This window comes from Lissotriton vulgaris, chromosome 5 (assembly GCF_964263255.1).
Source record: "Lissotriton vulgaris chromosome 5, aLisVul1.2, whole genome shotgun sequence".
NCBI classification, from domain to species: Eukaryota; Metazoa; Chordata; class Amphibia; order Caudata; family Salamandridae; genus Lissotriton; species Lissotriton vulgaris.
The window spans coordinates 1,276,814,862-1,276,832,167 of record NC_141693.1 but is presented as its reverse complement, the minus strand read 5'-3'; the positions used below and the strand labels follow the sequence as shown (position 1 = coordinate 1,276,832,167).

The window sequence follows — 17,306 nt, the reverse complement described above, 5'->3', positions numbered from 1 at the left end:
CGGTCGCTGGCGTCGGTCCGTCCGGACAGCGGTGCGAGTCGGGCGGTGCGTCGCAAAGTGTGCCCAACTCCGGTGCGGTCACAGGATTCGAAGTCAGCAGCAGTGACCGTGTTGGTCAGACCAGTTTGATTCGGTGTAGCGAGGCATTGCACGTTGCGGTGTCCTTCCAGTCGCGGTGCAGGCTACGGCTCGTTGATGGCGTCGAGACGGAGTCGGTGAGCGCAGAGCTTGCGTTGTTCGAGGCGGACGTTGCTCAGTGCGGTGCAAACAGGACACCGGGCCGGTCGTGAGAGTCGCTCACAGCTCCCTGCCTCTGTAGCCACTGGAACAGTAGCAATACACAAATGCTGATGAAGTCCACTGGTCCTGGGACTTCGGTCAGGGGGCAAGCTCTCTTCCAAGCCCTTGGAGATCTTTTTAGCACAAGTTGAAAAGCAAAGGTAAAATCCACAAAGTCCTTTCTCCTCTCTAGGCAGCCAGGCAACCACTGGGAAGGTTGAGGGACTGGCAAGTGGGTGCACTTGCCCAGTCAGCATGACAGTACCAGACTGCACGCAGGCTCTGTAATGGCAGACCTTAGACACATTTAACAAGGCTGCTTCTGTTGGTGGCACAACCAGTGCTGCAAGCCTACTAGCTGCATTTGGATTTGCACGCCCTGGGCACACTCAGTGCACTGTACTAGGGTCTGACAAGTAAACCAAATATCCAATCATGGAACCACTAATCAATACATCAATTTACAGTAGGGAGCACTCACACTGCGGCACTGGACAGCAGTGGCACAGTGCCCAAAGCATCTAACACCAGAAAAACACATGAGGCAACAGAAAAAATGGAAGGGAAACCCACGCCAATGGTGCCAGGTCTAACATGCCCCCTATTTGCAACCGAGTTAGAGGGTTGACAGGGTTTGAAAACTATAGAAAACAAACGGGGCTCTAACAACCATTGACTGTTGCTGTCACTGGTTTCATAATCCTGGTAACAAGGGCATGCCAAGAGCCCCGCCTGCTACCCCTGGATACAGCCACCATGATCAGTGAGAAGCTATTATTGTCGGCACACCGCATAAAATTGTAGCTTCACTACCTGCAGCTAAGCATGTCCCACCTTGTGGATCCGAATGTGTCACATGACTTCAACTGTGAGCATTTCAGGGTGGCGCTGATATACAGCAACCACTTTATTGAGGGATGTGCGTATCTTAGTTGAACAGCCACGCCCATGTTCTTATGATGAAATGACCCTCTGGGGATAAGGGGCAGTCTTAGAAGTGCTATGCATTTTGTGGCCAGACTCTGCTTGTCCTGACACTGCAGGCATCTTAAAACACACCATGGACTCAGAGCAACCCTTGAGGTTTTGGCAAGAAGAGTCTGCATCCAAGATCTGGGGAGTCTCTGTGCACATATACAAAAATGTATCCACCCTTGCGCCTGCCTAAAGTGTACTATAAGAGCACCCACCACTTTGAACTAAGCATCTAACTGCACTGAAACAGCACAGCAAGTGACCTGATCCCTCACCAGAACAGTTGCCTGTAGTGAAGTAGTGTGGCTCACTGGTTAGAGGCGGCAGACCCGAGAGCAGAGGACGGCCTGGGACCAGGGTTCGATTCCCGGCGCGGCAGGTTTCTGGACCAGGGTCAGCGGACTCGATAATTCTCTCGCCTCGGTGCCCACTCTGATCAGCGATCACACTCGGCAACTCTGGGCATTACCTTGCCTCATCTTCACTAACGGCCCCACCAGACCGCCGGGGATGCCTGGTCTCACCCTGGAGATACCCATTAAGGGACCATCTCTCAGGGAAGCCAGGAAGGGTTTCGCAGCGGTCGAAGCGCCTTGGGACCCTACGGGTAAGTAGTGCGCTATATAAATGCCTATACATTTACATGCCTTCACTCTTCCATCCATCCATGAATCCATCCTCTCATTCTTCCATCCCCTAACTTCAGTCAGTCAGTCAGTCAGTCAAAAAACGTAATTCAGTCTTTACGACCATAAAAGTGCAAATGCATGCAGTACAGGGATTCATGTTACATACATTAGATAATTTGTTGTAAACATAGCAACAACTGACCAATAAAATGCGCCAGCTAAATGTAAAAATGTAAAATAGCAGTTAAAAAAGTAGGAGGATAAAAATGACGTTAAAACTCCAGATTAGATCACATGGAAGTGCAAGTGCATACAGTACACAGATTCGATGTTGCGCGCATAACGGTAATTCATTGGGTACACAGCAACCATTGACAAATCGAATTGCGCCGACTAGAATTGGAGATTTAAAACAGCAGTTGAAAAAAGTAGGAGGAAAGATAAAGAAAAAAAAAAGTGGTCTCAATTCGATGAAACCCCAATTAGATTGCACAAAAGACCCACTGTGTAATCACAATGCTAATAAAACAAATCAGCAGGATACTAAAATAAGAAGCTTAAAATGTATCTAAAAGCAAGCTAAGACGCTGTAAGGTTCTGTGTTTGTACCTTATCTGTTCTTTATTGCGTACCATTCCCCAGAAATTTAGCCACTGCACAAACAATTAATGGCCTAGAATTGGATTTTGGAGTGCGTAGTGCTTCTTGCTGGCATCGAGTTGCTAACAACCTACAGACGAAGGCTAGCCATTTGATTCTCAGAGATTTATACATTGGACAAGCAAAAAAAAAAATGTTTGATTGACTTTTCAGTACCAGGGCAAACTGGGCAACACTGTTGTGGCAGAAGGCCGCTGCCATGCCACTGTGAAGGAATTAACTGGGATGGAGCCAAACTTAAATTGGGTGTAAAGTTTCCTATCATGTGGGATCGTGATAACCTCCATATATTGCTCATATGCAGATAACTTAATTTCCAAGAAATCAAGTGTGAGACGGCCTCGAGACGAATGGGTTTGCAGTTGTCCGGCCCCCCAGTTCCAGTATTGAGTCTTGACCAGTCCTCTCCTAGGCAATGAATTGGAATCAGAGGCTTCCCACAGGTTCCCCAGGCCTATAAAGTCCTGCTGAAAGCAGTGTCTGGACTTTGGTGTACCACCCAATTTTTTTAAAAACAAGCAAGTTTGCAGACTTCTTCAAGAATCAATGCATAGTGAATAAGCTCAGGAGTTTTTTTTCAGGCGCAGCCAGAACAGAATGGGGCGAAGCCTTGCTTTGTCCACTATAGATGTTCTGCCCATGTCTAGCCTTTATGGAAGGACCAGAGTACTCTGGAGAAGAAAACAAAGACATCTTAAAAACTTGTTCTCAGTAATTAGGAGGCCCTCTAAATTGTAGAACCCCCAGAGTGCAGCCCCATACAAGGCAGAGGCTACCACCTTAAGGTCATAACTGGAGCGAGCCTGCAATCTGTCTAGTTTGGGAAGCCCTATGCTCCATAATCAGACCCCCAGTGGTTTTCTTCTGCTGTAGGAATCGCTTCGTGATATGGTACTTGCAGGCCATTTTCTCCAAGAGCGTCACGCCCAGATAGTTAAATGTGGCCACTCTCTCCAGTGAAATCCTCCCCAACAGCAATTTTCCTTCGAATGATTTGTGGGGGTGTTATTTTCCTCCATCCATACTGTGATCTTGGTAAGCAAAGTGCAGGAAAAGACCTTCTAAGCACCATCTATCAGGCTAATCGGCCTACAGTTGGATGCAGTAAACGGTCACTATTTTTGAAAACCGGAATTACCTCGACTCCCTTCCATGACGGTAGTATTGGGGCCCCTGTGGCGATTCCGTTTGCTAGTACTCAGATGTTGTTAGCCCAGTTGGCAATATCGTTGAGAAAGACATCACCGGGTACGCCGTCGGGACCTGGGGCTTTATTCCAGACTATATAATTTATGCTTTGGGTGACGTCAGCTAGGGAAAATAGATCATTGGGCTTGGGGGTGGTGCAGTCGATGGTGGAACCTTCTATGGCCGTCTCTCCTGATCCAGTATATACTGCAGAGAAGTGATCAAATCAGGCGACTATGGCAATGTTGTTGGTGGGTGGTCTGACATCTCCCCTAGTAACTAACAGCCAAAACTGCTGGGAGTCTTTTCTGGCAGGCATCTCGGTCCTGAAGCCAACAGTTCCCAACCCATTCCCTTTTTGCTTTTATTAGAGCTATCTTGTAGGATCTCCTTGCCACTTTTAAATCCACTACATTGTTCACTCTAATCACAACAGCCAATTCTGAACTTAATTTCTTGCACTCTTGATTAAACCAGGAGGTGGCAGATGACGACTTATGCTGGGGCCGTTTTGGCATTCTAAAATAAGACGCTAGCTGTTCAAAGAAAAGTGTATGGGTGTCCATGATCTTTATGAGCTCCTCTCGCTGCTCAAGTAGGCTGTATAGCTGGCCAGTGCTCTCTAGGAGTATATACTTAACCCCTTTGCTGCGGCGGCTATTCCGCCGCAGCGCTAAGGGGGTGGGGCGGCCGCGCGACGGTTCTGTGCTTGTGACGGAACCGCTCCGTCACGGCTCGTGGGTGAGCTGTGCTTGTGACGGAACTGTTCTGTCACGAACCCGCCCGCCCATTAAAAGCTCACGCCGCGCAGGTGCGGCGAGCGGGCCGTGACGGAACCGTTCCGTCACAAGCACAGCTCACCCGAGGCTTGTGACGGAACGGTTCCGTCACAAGCATGCAAGGGTTTAATATCTTCAAGCTTGGTGATGTCAATTCCTACTCGTGCCCATTGAGTCACCTATTATCGTTTGGAGGGCATATCTCCTTAGTTGTGAGTGGTGTATCGGGGAAGCTTTTGGTCCAAGCTGATGCCATGACAAGCTCAAGAAGATTATGGTAGCTGTCTGTGGTCGTCCTGACTACATATCCATCACTCCTGGGAACAATCTGACATCTAGCAAATATATAGTCAATGCGGCTTGTGTTTGTGGTTCTGTTGACGGTGTTAGCCCCCATCTTACCGGACTTAGTACGTCCATTTGCAGCCTTTCGTCCATACTCAAGAGTTATGGCTTGAAGCTGCAAAGCTGCTCGAGTCCATTTTTTGATCAGTGGTAGATCGAGAGGGGGGCGAGCCAAAACTCATCCACTTGGTCACAGCAGGCTAGATCTTCTGGGTATAGGGGTTCAAAGGTGACATTAAATTCTCCTGCTATTATTACTGGTGATTGGGACACTCTCTCCTCAAGACAATCTTCCAGCGCTTGGAGAGTTGGGGAGCTATAGCCCGTCTTGGTGCCTCGAGCATAGACATTGAAGAGGTCCACCACCATACCATTCCTACCCCTAAGATTAACTACTAGGATATTGGGGCTTTTAGACTTGATCTCTCTGATGGTGCAATGAAGCTCGATTTTAATCAAAATCCTCAGCCCCCCAGCCGGACCTCCTGGTCTGCTGTGACTGCTGGGTAGCAGAACGTGACTTATCCGGGAATAAAAACAGGGGCAGTAGCCCAAGTTTCCTGCAAAATACAGATATCAAAGTGGTCTATGTGTTGGACCCAGTGAGGCAATGCCTCCTTTGGGCTTATCGCAGCGACGTTCCATGACAATATATGAAGTTTGGAGGTTAATTCTTCAGAGCCAAGGAAGACAGATTGGTTTCTCCCAAATTCACAGCCCAGCTGCGGGCCTGTAGTAATTGTTTGCAGTTCTGGGCTTGCCTTAGGTGGAGTGCCAGTACTAGGCTGTAATCGATCAGGGATATCATAGTTAGGAGGCTGTGAAGTTAATAACAAGAAGTCTGTATGTTGCTTAGCTATGGAAGCGAAGTGATCGACCTTGCCTGTGTGACGAGATGACGTGTGGGTTTGGAAAACTTGATGCACCAGTCAATCAATAGTAGCCAATGGTGAATCAGAACCCAAAAGGCTGCCGTGCCTTTCAGGGTCTCGCAGCTGGGATGTGCTGAAGGGATTATATTTCATCTGGATGCCAGTTGGAGAGGGTGAACATGTTCTTGCCTCCAAAGCTATAGATTATGCACTAGGTCCTCATCTCTTAGGTGTAATTCGATGCAGGCCGTTTGAGAAGTATGGTGGATTGGCCTTTTGGTCCCCTACCTTCAATTTAACCCATTCATCATCCATCCATCCTTTTACCATGCCATCCAGCTGTCTTTTGGTCATCCCATACTTACATTCCGACATTCACGAGCCATCCATCCTTTCACTTTTCCATCTTCCCTTCTTTCCACCCATGCATCCATCTCTTCAGATGAGCATCCATGCACTGTCCTACCCATCCAATTTTTCTCAAGTGTGGGGTTCACAATGCCACTGCATCTGCCAGATAAAGACCCTAGATGGAAACAACTGAACTATCTCTTCAGTTGCATAATGGAATGGCCAACCTGAGCGGAGGAAGGCTGTAGTGGGATTAGGGTTTCACTTCTGACAAAAGGGGTTCTTGGGTTATATAACGTGCTCACAGAAGCACAGTTTATTCTTTTACAGGGAGTGGCACTTGAAATGAAGAGTACTGGGTGCGTAATGTATTACTAAAATTCTTACTCTCTAGAACTCCGATCGGTAACAAGGGTGGGAGTCACTCACTAAAATGTAACACCGCAATGAACAGAAAGATCACCCATAAAGTAACCCTACTTGTTTTACTCAGCGTAATAAACTTGCCCCAGTTATGTGCTGGATACATTGTCGATGGTAGAGGCAGTTATTAGAGAATCTGGGGGAAGAAATACCAAGATGTGCTATTTTTGTATAAAGAACACCTAAAGTTGTATCCTTCACAGTGCTGAGTGTTGGCTGACTACTGGCTTGAGTGTTATCTCCTTCAAGTAAAAGCTATCTGGACATTAGTCTGTTGTTTAGGATTGATGCTAAAGCCTGTGGCTTGGGGATGCTTCTCTCTGGGGAGCTCAGTCCTTGATTGCAAACTGAAGAGAAGGCTTGAGTAAAGGGCCGGCTAAGCTCAATCCATGAACTGACCAGTGACATTAACAACCACAGTGACGGTAGGGTGGCCCGTAGGCTTTGCTTACATGTCCACTCGCTCGCTCTTGCACTGGATCGGTATGGTCCGGACAGCGTAGAAATCTCCAGCGTGTATTCGCTCCCAGACTCCAAGCCCTGGAACTGATATGTAGAGATTCCTTTGTGAAGTGACTCATTCCGGACAGCTTCATCGGACTTGGTATGGTAGAGAGTGAGCTGGTAGCCCTCGTTGCCACCAAGGGGCTCCTCCCAAGAGGCAGACAGCTCGCCGGGGGTCTCTCCACTTTCCAGCCTCACATTCTGGACAGCTAAAGGATCTAGGGTGAAGAACAGAAAAACATCACATCATCAGGAAGTCCATCAGAATCATAACTGCACTGGTGACTGGGTATAGAGTAACAATGAAACTGAAAAGGGACACTTTGGAATTCATAGCAAAACCCGTACATATTATAACCAACTGAAATATTTTCAACCATTTGTTTCTGGAGAACATTCATTTTGTTTCCTCTATGTGATGAATGGATGCACAATCAGGATAAATACAATCACGCTTCATTCGTGTGACTCATGGGAAAGCTGTGGGTCTGGAAACCCTGAACCTGCAAATAGCTAAAAAGATACTAGATAACTTAAAATATGTCATGTGATGTGCCAGTGACGTTCAATGCATGCACTTTGTAAACTTTGGCATAAAACAGTCTTCCGTGCCATAAAATCAGGAGAGGTAAAAATATGTTTATCCTTTAAAGAGTGAAAGTCCGTTTCGGATCCATAGAGGCCTTGAACCCTTTCAGAATAAACTGCTATATTTACAGTTGAAATCGTTGTCAAAGCATTCACGCACCAGACCATGGCCAAAGCCCGTGCACACCGCTCTGCAGTCAACGGTTGTTCTCCTCTCTACCGCTACCCAGGTGACTGCGTGTGGTGTCACTGGCGTGGGCCGACCTGCATTGACACATGAACAGACACGGTGCTCCCTGGGGCTGAGTCCAGTAGGAGCTGTGGAAGGGGGAGTTGCATGAACTGATGGCGTGGACACAGGGCGACTATCTATTGCACATGACTTAAACCTAAGGACCTATGCAGCTTTTCTATAAAGCGCCTCTCTCAGGGAGTACCCATGCGCTGACTGGTTGGATGGCGCAGTACGACAGAAAGTAGAGACAACGCTACGAAGGCTGGCAGAGAAATGTTTGAAGCTCACCCCATTTGCAACACAAGAATCTCTGATCTAAACTGTTATTCTTAGCTTTCAGATTACCAGCACCGTACTTTTAAGGACAAGTCTAAATCCATCTGGATCCACAATAAGACCTTTTCTATTAAAAATCTCTACAGACAACGAAGAAGCTGAAATAATTTTTTTTTTTAAAAATCCTTCTATGGCCTCATTCAGTTTGCTCTGACAGGTCACATTGCTTTGGTCTCCGGTTTATTTGCAAAAATTCGGAATTTGGTGGACCTTTCTTAAGAGCTAAACAAGCACCCACGGGAGGGTCCAGAAAAGTAAAATACCCCCATATACACTAAGATCCATACCACTAATGCCATTATGAGAGTGCAACGCACCCTAGCAGAGTTTTCTTAACATTTCCATCCTTCCCTCCCTCCATCCCTCTATCTATCCTTTTTGCCTTCCATCCACTAATCCTTTCACCATTTCATGCATCCATTGTTTGGCCTTTCTATCGATCCATCCTTTCATCAGTCCTCTAGTTTGTCGATCCATCTAACCATCCTTTCATTCATTCTTCCAGTAATCCACCTATCCTTGAACGATTCTGTACTTCCTTTCAAATATCTACCTATACTTTCAATCTTCCAGCCACCCAGCAACACTTGTATTCATCCATTGTTTTACCCATTCAAATATTTCCACACGCTTTTAACAATTCGATCCATCATTTTACCCATCCATCCTTCTTTTCAGTCATTGATCATTTCACCCTTCTTTCCTTTGCTTATGGCATCCATCCAGCCCTTCATGCTTCTATCATACCACTGATTCACCCATCCTCTCAACTTTCCATTAATCCATCGATACTTGTATTTGTCTTTACAACCATCTGTTCAACCTCCATTTGCCCTTTTTCTATTCCCCACCCTTACTTTCACCTTTACTTTTTAACCTACTTTTAAACATTTTTCCTTTCACCAATACATCCTTTATTTCCTCTTTCCATTAATCTTTTCTGCTTTCCTTTCATATTTCCTTCCTTTCACCCTTATGTTACTACCTCCTTCACTCCCTTTCTCATCTATATTTTTCTTTACTCCCTTATGTACTTTTTCTTTTTTACATTTCTTTTCCTTGTATCTCCTTTTTGAACTGTCCTTCTTTCACCCATTTTTATCAGTCATCCCTCGCTTTGCTTGCCTCCCCACCCATTCGGTCATGATTCTCACTGCACCTATTAGGTTTTACGAGCTGATTTGCAGGCAGACGAGTCCCTTAAATTACTAATTCACATTTTTTAAACCAGCCTATGGTGCCCAGTGGCAATCCCACTCCCAACTTTATCTTTTACTATCATTATGTTTCTTATATAGCGCCTGAATCGACCCCCAAAGGGGTATCTCTGCGCTTGCCTTGGGAACCCGTCCCGGCTTTTCCCTGTGAGATAGCCCCTACAGGGCATCCCCAAGGTGAACGCCAGGCATCCCGCCGCGGGGGGGGGGGCCGTTGTGGAGATTAAGCAAGCTTAATGCCCAGAGTTGCAGAGTGTGAACCCATGATTAGGTCAGGCACCGAAGCGAGAATTATCGAGTCCATGGACATTTGAGCTCAAGACCCTGCCGCGTCGGGAATTGAAACCTGGTCCCGGGTCTGACCTCTGCTTCAGGGTCTGCCTGCTCTAACCAGTGAGCCACACTACTCCACTGCTTAACTCACCCGATTTTACAAGTAGTATTCGAAGGTTTTCACAATTAATTTGTACATATTTTATATATTTCTTTATTTCTTGAGTTTCAGAGACCTTTAGCATGAAGCACACCCACCAGTTTGTAGTCATGAAGTCACTCTCATTACCTTTCTGCATCATTCTATCTCAAACATTGCACATTTGCCCTTTGTCCAAATAGGAAGTCAGTTAGGGGTCGCAGGTGCAACCCCCGGGTTGTCCCTTATGACTCCAGTCCTCAGAGATGGTACTTCAATTTCCAGAACACTCGGTGGCTCAACCTTATAGGCTCAGTTTCGCTGCACTTTTTATTACAGTAATTTCATTTGTGATCAGTATAATAAGAAATAGAGCATCTTTGCTTGAATGGGACCTTCACTGCTAGCTGAGGCAAGTAAAAAAAATGTTTTCAAATGTATGTTGAGTTCTGCACGCTTGAGGGTGATAGAGCAAAGATTACATGAAACTATTTTTTACTGATAAAAGAAATGATTATGACAACTTTTACCCAAACGATGACAAACGCGTGTTAAATTCTACGTTATTAAAAATTATGCAAATAGTATTATTCAGATACTGCATCATAAAAGCATGCAGATCAAAGGATAGATTTGAGATATACATGTTTAATTTATATAGATGTGACTGTTAATCATGAAATACTATTTTCATTCGTTTATGTGTTAGAATAAAGCAGGAGAAAAATCTCACATTATGGATTTTATTACTAATTGATTCGATTTTCATGTAAAGAATGTAAAATTAATAAGACTAAAGGAGATAAATGTGAAGTAGATTGTATTTTTGTAAAAAGTTACAAAAATGTTATTTCATGTTATAATGTGTGCACCGAACAAGACAAAAGAAAAGTATATGCTACATGAATATACCTAAACGTGCCTTCATGAAACTTCTTTAAAATGTACTTGATTTACGTATCAGTTACATAGACGAGAAAGAATATGTATTTTCTTATAGGTATAAAGATTGACACTTACAACATTGTATGAGTACCCTATACTTACATGTATTAATTATGATCAGATTGAAATGTTTATTAATGTATTCTGAAGTTAATATGCTAGCTTCCCTATTAATGTGTGATTTACAATTTAACATGACTTTTTCATATATTAGCCAAATTTCATGTAGGACTAATTTTTACTTTCCCTTTTTAGGTCTCGCCTACGCAGCACATACTTGTGCTTGTGGCGGCATACACCTTGCGGGAGCGCGCAGGGCGTGCCACAAGCAGAAGTATGTGCTTCAAAAAAGAGCAGACTGCGCGTGCACACACACATGCACCACTCCTGGGCCAGCAAACACATGTGCGCGCCTCCCTCCTTGCCCACTCACTCGCTCCGCCCTCTGTCTCATTTTTGCATCTCCATTAATGCGCCAGTCCCATCCCCCAATCCCTCTCTCCCCACAGGCATTCAAGTAATCCTTGCTCCTCTAGTCTTCTGTGTTGCTTATTTTCTCCCCCCTTCATTCACACTTCCTGTTCTAACTTCCAGTCCTCATTATAGATAATTGCCCCTTTGTTCCCATATTTCAAGCTTGTGCTTCTTTCCCTTTTATTCACACTCCACACCGTTCATTCCTATCATTGGCTCCAGAACCGCCTCAACCGCCGCATGCCCCAACAAATCCCATTCATTCCTCGTAATTGTCCCTCCTTATTCCAAATATGGCCACTCTTCCCTCTTTGGTCGTCTACCTCTTCATCTTTGACACTCCTTGTTTTAAAGTTTCCGTCAGCATCCGAGTATCTTGTTTGGGGCTAGAAGACTTCTAATGCCTGCCAACAATCCTCATTCTTGCTGCTGTGGTCTAACGAGATAGTAGTTCTAGAAATGTAACCCCGTCACTTTTGCTTGCAGTACCTTGATCTTGACACTTTGTTATATGTGTGATGTTTTATCCACAGATAACAGCAATGAGACTCTTACAAAGGCCAGAGTGTCAGTATCTTGTTATATCTGGCTTTCAATGCCATGTTGTATGTTAGCAAAATATAAGTGACAATCTTATGTTTTTTGTACTCAGATATCCGCTCCAGGTTATCTTATTCTAGACCAGACCTACCAAGTTGGGAGAGGATTCTGAGCTAGGGAACTTGTTCCAAGCAGTACGCAGAGGTGTCAACCAAACTCTAATGCTGGAGATTTCTCTAACTTGCTGTCATAACCTAGCATCACTGCTTGATCCACAGATGCGCATGTGGCTGACACTTTGACCTATTCTAGTAGCTGGTTTGGCATATCAAACGTGCACCGTGTTATTTTTGACAGTAGCTAGATATGCAAATGAGAAACCATGTACACTGCATGGTTTATTTAAAAGGGAAAACGTGATTTGGGTTGCAGGGTTTGTTTCCTTCATTTTTAAAACAGAGTGCTAGAAACACATTGAACTTTTTTTAAAGTGCCTTTGACACTTCTGTCTGTGCACTGTGTGACTCACATGCATAGATATTTCCAATTTTTATTTGATTTGTTTTGTTCATCTAAGACCACATCTCTTGTAAAGGATTTCGAGATAAAGCTTCATTAACCACACCCCTTTTAAAGATAACCCATACCATTTAATTTTCATCCCAATGAAAGCACTAATGCCTATGACTGCAAAAGGGACTCTTTTCCTCAGACCCTGCGCTTTGACAGCACCGGTGCTTGTGCTAATAAAATCTAAGCATAGGTTTCGAAGCTAGCATTTTGTGTTTTTTCATGTCAGCTGATGCATTTGAAATAATTAGTTGGTGGCGTCGACTGGAGCTACTGTGTTTTCTCTGTCCCATAAGACTTTATTTTTAAACTTCGAAACAGGCGCTTGTGACTTGGGGCCCAGCATAGTTGTTTGTATAGGGGTCCGTAAAAACTGCTGACAGGCCTGGTGCTGCTAGACACTCCTCATGCTCTGCCTTGCACCCTTCTCCACGTCTGCCTTGCACCCTTCTCCCCCTCATCCTTGCACCCTTCTCCCCCTCCGCCTTGCACCCTTGTCCCCATCTGCCTTGCACTCTACTCCCTTTCCACCTTGCACCCTTCTCCACCTTCTACCCTTCTCCCCCACCGCCTTACAACCTTCTCCCCCTCCGCCTTGCATCTTTCTCCACATCCACTTTGCACCCTTCTCCCCTTCCACCTAGCACCATTCTTCCCTTCCACCTTGCATCCTTCTCCCCCTTGCACCCTTCTCCTCCTCTGCCTTGCACCCTTCTCCCCGTCTGCCTTGCACCCTTCTCCCCATCCGCCTTGCACCATTCATCCCCTCCACCATGCACCCTTCTCCCCCTCCGCCTTTCACCCTTCTTTCTTCCACCTTGCACCCTTCTCCTCCTCTGCCTTGCACCCTTCTCCTCTTCCACCTTGCACCCTTCTCCTCTTACGTCTTGCACCCTTCTCCCATTACGTCTTGCACCCTTCTCCTCTTACGTCTTGCACCCTTCACCCCTTCCGCATTGCACCCTTCTCCCTTTCCGCCTTGCACCCTTCTCCACCTTGAACCCATCACCCCCTCTGCCTTGCACCCTTCTCCCCTTCTGCCTTGCACACTTGTCCCCCTCCTCCTTGCACCCTTCTCCCCCTTCGACTTGCACATTTCTCTACCTTGCACCCTTCTCCCCTCCGCCTTACATCCTTCTCCCCTCTGCCTTGCACCCTTCTCCCCCTCCACCTTGCTCCCTTCTCCCCCTCCGCCTTTCACCCTTCTCCCTTCCACCTTGCACCCTTCTCCACCTCCACCCTGCACACTCCTCCACCTTGCACCCTTCTCCTCATCTGTCTTGCACCCTTCTCCCCTTCCACCTTGCACCCTTCTCCTCTTCCGTCTTGCACCCTTCTCCCCTTCCGCCTTCCACCCTTCTCCCCTTCCGCCTTCCACCCTTCTCCACCTTGAACCCATCTCTCCCTCTGCCTTGCACCCTACTCTGCCTTGCACCCTTCTACCCATCTGCCTTGCACACTTCTCCCCCTACCCCTTGCACTCTTCTCCCCCTTCGACTTGCACACTTCTCTACCTTTAACCCTTCTCCCCTCCGCCATCCATCCTTCTCCCCTCCGCCTTGCACCCTTCTCCCCCTCCACCATGCACCCTTCTCCCCCGCCACCTTGCACCCTTCACCCCCTTGCACCCTTCTCCCCCTTGCACCCTTTCCCCCTCTGCCTTGCACCCGTCTCCCCTTCCGCCTTCACCCTTCTCCCCCTCCGCCTTCACCCTTCTTCGCCTCCACCTTGCACCCTTCTCCTCCTCCGCCTTGTACCATTATCCCCTTCCGCCTTGCACCCTTCTCCATCTTGAACCCTTCTCCCCATCTGCCTTGCAACTTTCTTCCCCTCCCCCTTGCAACCATCTCCCCCTCCCCCTTGCACCCTTCTCCCCTTCCCCTTGCACCCCTCTCCCCCTCCCCCTTGCACCCTTCTCCCCCTCCGACCTGTACACTTCTCTACCTTGCACCCTTCTCCCCTCCGCCTTGCATCCTTCTCCCCTCTGCCTTGCACCCTTCTTGCCCTCCCCCTTGCACCCTTCTCCCCCTCCGCCTTTTACCCTTCTCCAACTCCGCTTTGCACCCTTCTCTACCTTGCACCCTTCTCCCCTCTGCCTTGCATCCAAGCATTTGCATAGCCAATAGGTCTGACGTTTAGGACCTTATAAGTATTTAGTTAAGCAGCATAATATCCTTGGTGCAACAACACCAGCTGTTGCATGGCTAAACACCTATAAGGTCCCAAAGGCGAGATCTATTGGCTATGCCAGTGCTTGTTAGTGAAGTCATGGACTGAATATTCTTAAACGTATGGGAACTTCCTAAAATATAGCAATTATATTGAAATGATTACTGTTTCCTTTGACATCAACCGGACTGAATAGCATACTTGCAACACATTTTGTTACACTCTGGAACAGCTGCATGAGAACAGAATTTGTTGAACCCTCATGTCATCATCTTCAACGTTTCATTGTTCAATGTGTCTTTAACTTACATGACATGAGGAACTGTGTAATCAATTTACTTAATTTTTCCAGATTTGTATCTTCTTTCCTACTCCATCATACTCATTTTACTTTTGACTGACCAATGGAACAGAGTGATCTGACAAATTTGGTGATACCAGAGGGTGTCACCCCGGAAACCGATCAAGTATAATTGCTCAAATTTGGGAGAACTGGGGGGCTGCCTTTCGTAATATGGGTTTCTGATCTTGATTCAGATTTCAATTCTGCTTTTGGAACTAGAAAAAGTTGCTGCTGACCAGTATCTTGACGCAGATTGAACCTTTCGGATTCAGATGTAGGGTTCTTGTCATGCTCCTGTGAATCTTGTGGTTACTCTGTAAAGTACCACTCATGAAGGATCACACCACTTCCCTCGAACACCCCAGCTCAAATGCGCTCTCCTGAATTGCAGATCAGCCACTGACATAGCCAACCTCATTACCTCTTCTGATCTAGACCTGCTAATTCTCACTGAAACATGGCTTACAGAATCCTCCTCGCCTCTGATAGACATCAGAGTACCCCCTAACTATGACATCATCAGACAGGACTGGTAAGATTGGTGGAGGTATTGCATGCATACACCGGAGCAACATCACTGCAAACAGGGCTACATCCTCGGTTCTACCTTCTTGTGAATACATAAGCCTCAACATCAACAGTAACGGCAAACCTGTCTGCTCGCTACACTTCATCTATCACCCACCTGGTGACGACCTCCTCTTCACAGAACACCTCTAGGACATGATCACAACACACACAGGTCGACAAAAACCATACATTTTCTTTGGTGACTAACCTCCACTGGAACGATCCCAACGATACAGTGGTCAACAGCCTCAAAAACCTCCTCAACGCCTTAGACCTCAACCAAATTTGCAACAGCCCTACACACAATAAAGGCGCAACTCTGGACTTAATAATCTCTAAGAGTGATTCCACTCACTTGGAATCGATCCTCCCCTGTGTTTAGTCAGACCATCACATCATCACCTTCTTCATCAAGCAATCAGTCAAACTTAACTCGGCCCAAGCCACAAACCTAAAGTATGGAAAAGGGACTGGAAAAAACTCAACCCAAACACGTTACCTACCTCAAGCAAGAATCTACTTCTACCCCCTGTGGGGTCTTCCAACGTAATTGATCTCACCAACTACTACCTCAACTCTATGACCTCGATAATTAACGAAATTGCTCCTCTGCAACTAAAGACAGTGTCCACGAAAGACTCTAAACCCTGATTCAACTGTCTTCTTAAAGAGGACAGACGTTCTTTCAGAACTGCTGAACGCAACTGGAGATCGGTCCCATCCGCCAAGCTCCTCATGACTCTAAAAAGAAAGAGAAATGCTTACTATCGAAGGTCAAGCGCACTAAAGCAGACTTCTTCAGCCAACAACTTGACCAGGCAAGAAATCAACCCCAAAAACTTTTTGAATTAATCAAGACTCAATCTAAGGACCAACCTCAACATCCACAAGAACTAACTCAACCACAACCCACATGTGAAGACTTTTCTAACTACTTTAACCTAAAGACTGAGAACATCAAGAAAGATGTCCTTAAGTATCTAAAGTCTCACTCTTGCCCGCTCACCAAAACCGCCCCTCTACCTCCAAGTGCAACACAACTAATCCCGTCAAAGTTTGTCCTAAAAAATGACGCAGCATGGTCATCTTTTTACACCTACTCTGAAGACGCTATAGGCAAATTTCTCGATGCCCTGAAGCCTTCCAACCACCTCACCGATCCTCTCCCTGCAATTGCGGATCTTACCCCTCTATTACTACCCCTCTGGACCAAAATCATCAACAGTTCACTTCTACAAGGTTGCATCCCTGACACCCTAAAGGTGGGGCAGGTGTCTCCCATCCTTAAGAAACCCACAGCTGACCCCACGGACCTAAACAACTACCGCCCTATCTCCAATATTCCCACCCTGGCCAAACTTCTGAAAAAATGTGTTCAACACCAACTGACAAAACGTATTGATCACTTCAACCTTGTTAATAAACACCAATCTGGCTTCCATGCAGACCACAACACGGAATTAGCCATGACACACATCATTGATGATGCACTACAAATACTTGATCAAAACAAAGCATGCCCTCTTATCCTACTTGACCTCTCCTCAGCATTCGATAGGGTCAAACACGAGAACTTGATAGATCTGTTGAAACACAGAATGGGTCAATCAGGATCAGTGCTCAAGTGGTTTACCTCTTTTCTGGAAAACCGGACCCAAAAATTCAAGGTCAACAACTCCCTGTCCAAACCCGTTCCAGTTACGCTAGGAGTCCCACAAGGTTCCTCGCTATCCCCTACACTCTTTAACTTATTCATGGAACCACTCACCGATCTGCTACAAGCATCCAACGTGCAATTCCACATGTACGCTGATGATACCCAACTGTACCTCAAGATCAACACCCTGGACGACATGGATTTGCTTAACACTACTCTTAAGACCACCCAAACTTGGCTGGCAG

At 46.2% G+C, this 17,306-nt stretch overlaps 1 protein-coding gene across 1 annotated transcript in view; it reads right to left on the bottom strand.

Annotated features, from left to right (window-relative positions):
• LOC147712454 (receptor-type tyrosine-protein phosphatase V-like) overlaps window positions 1-17,306 on the bottom strand; it is a 558,680-nt gene that overhangs the window by 454,893 nt on the left and 86,481 nt on the right. The window contains exon 9 of the mRNA XM_086923127.1: window positions 6,954-7,223. Within this exon, the coding sequence (XP_086779253.1) occupies window positions 6,954-7,223 (270 nt within the window). The remainder of the gene's footprint in view (window positions 1-6,953; window positions 7,224-17,306) is intronic.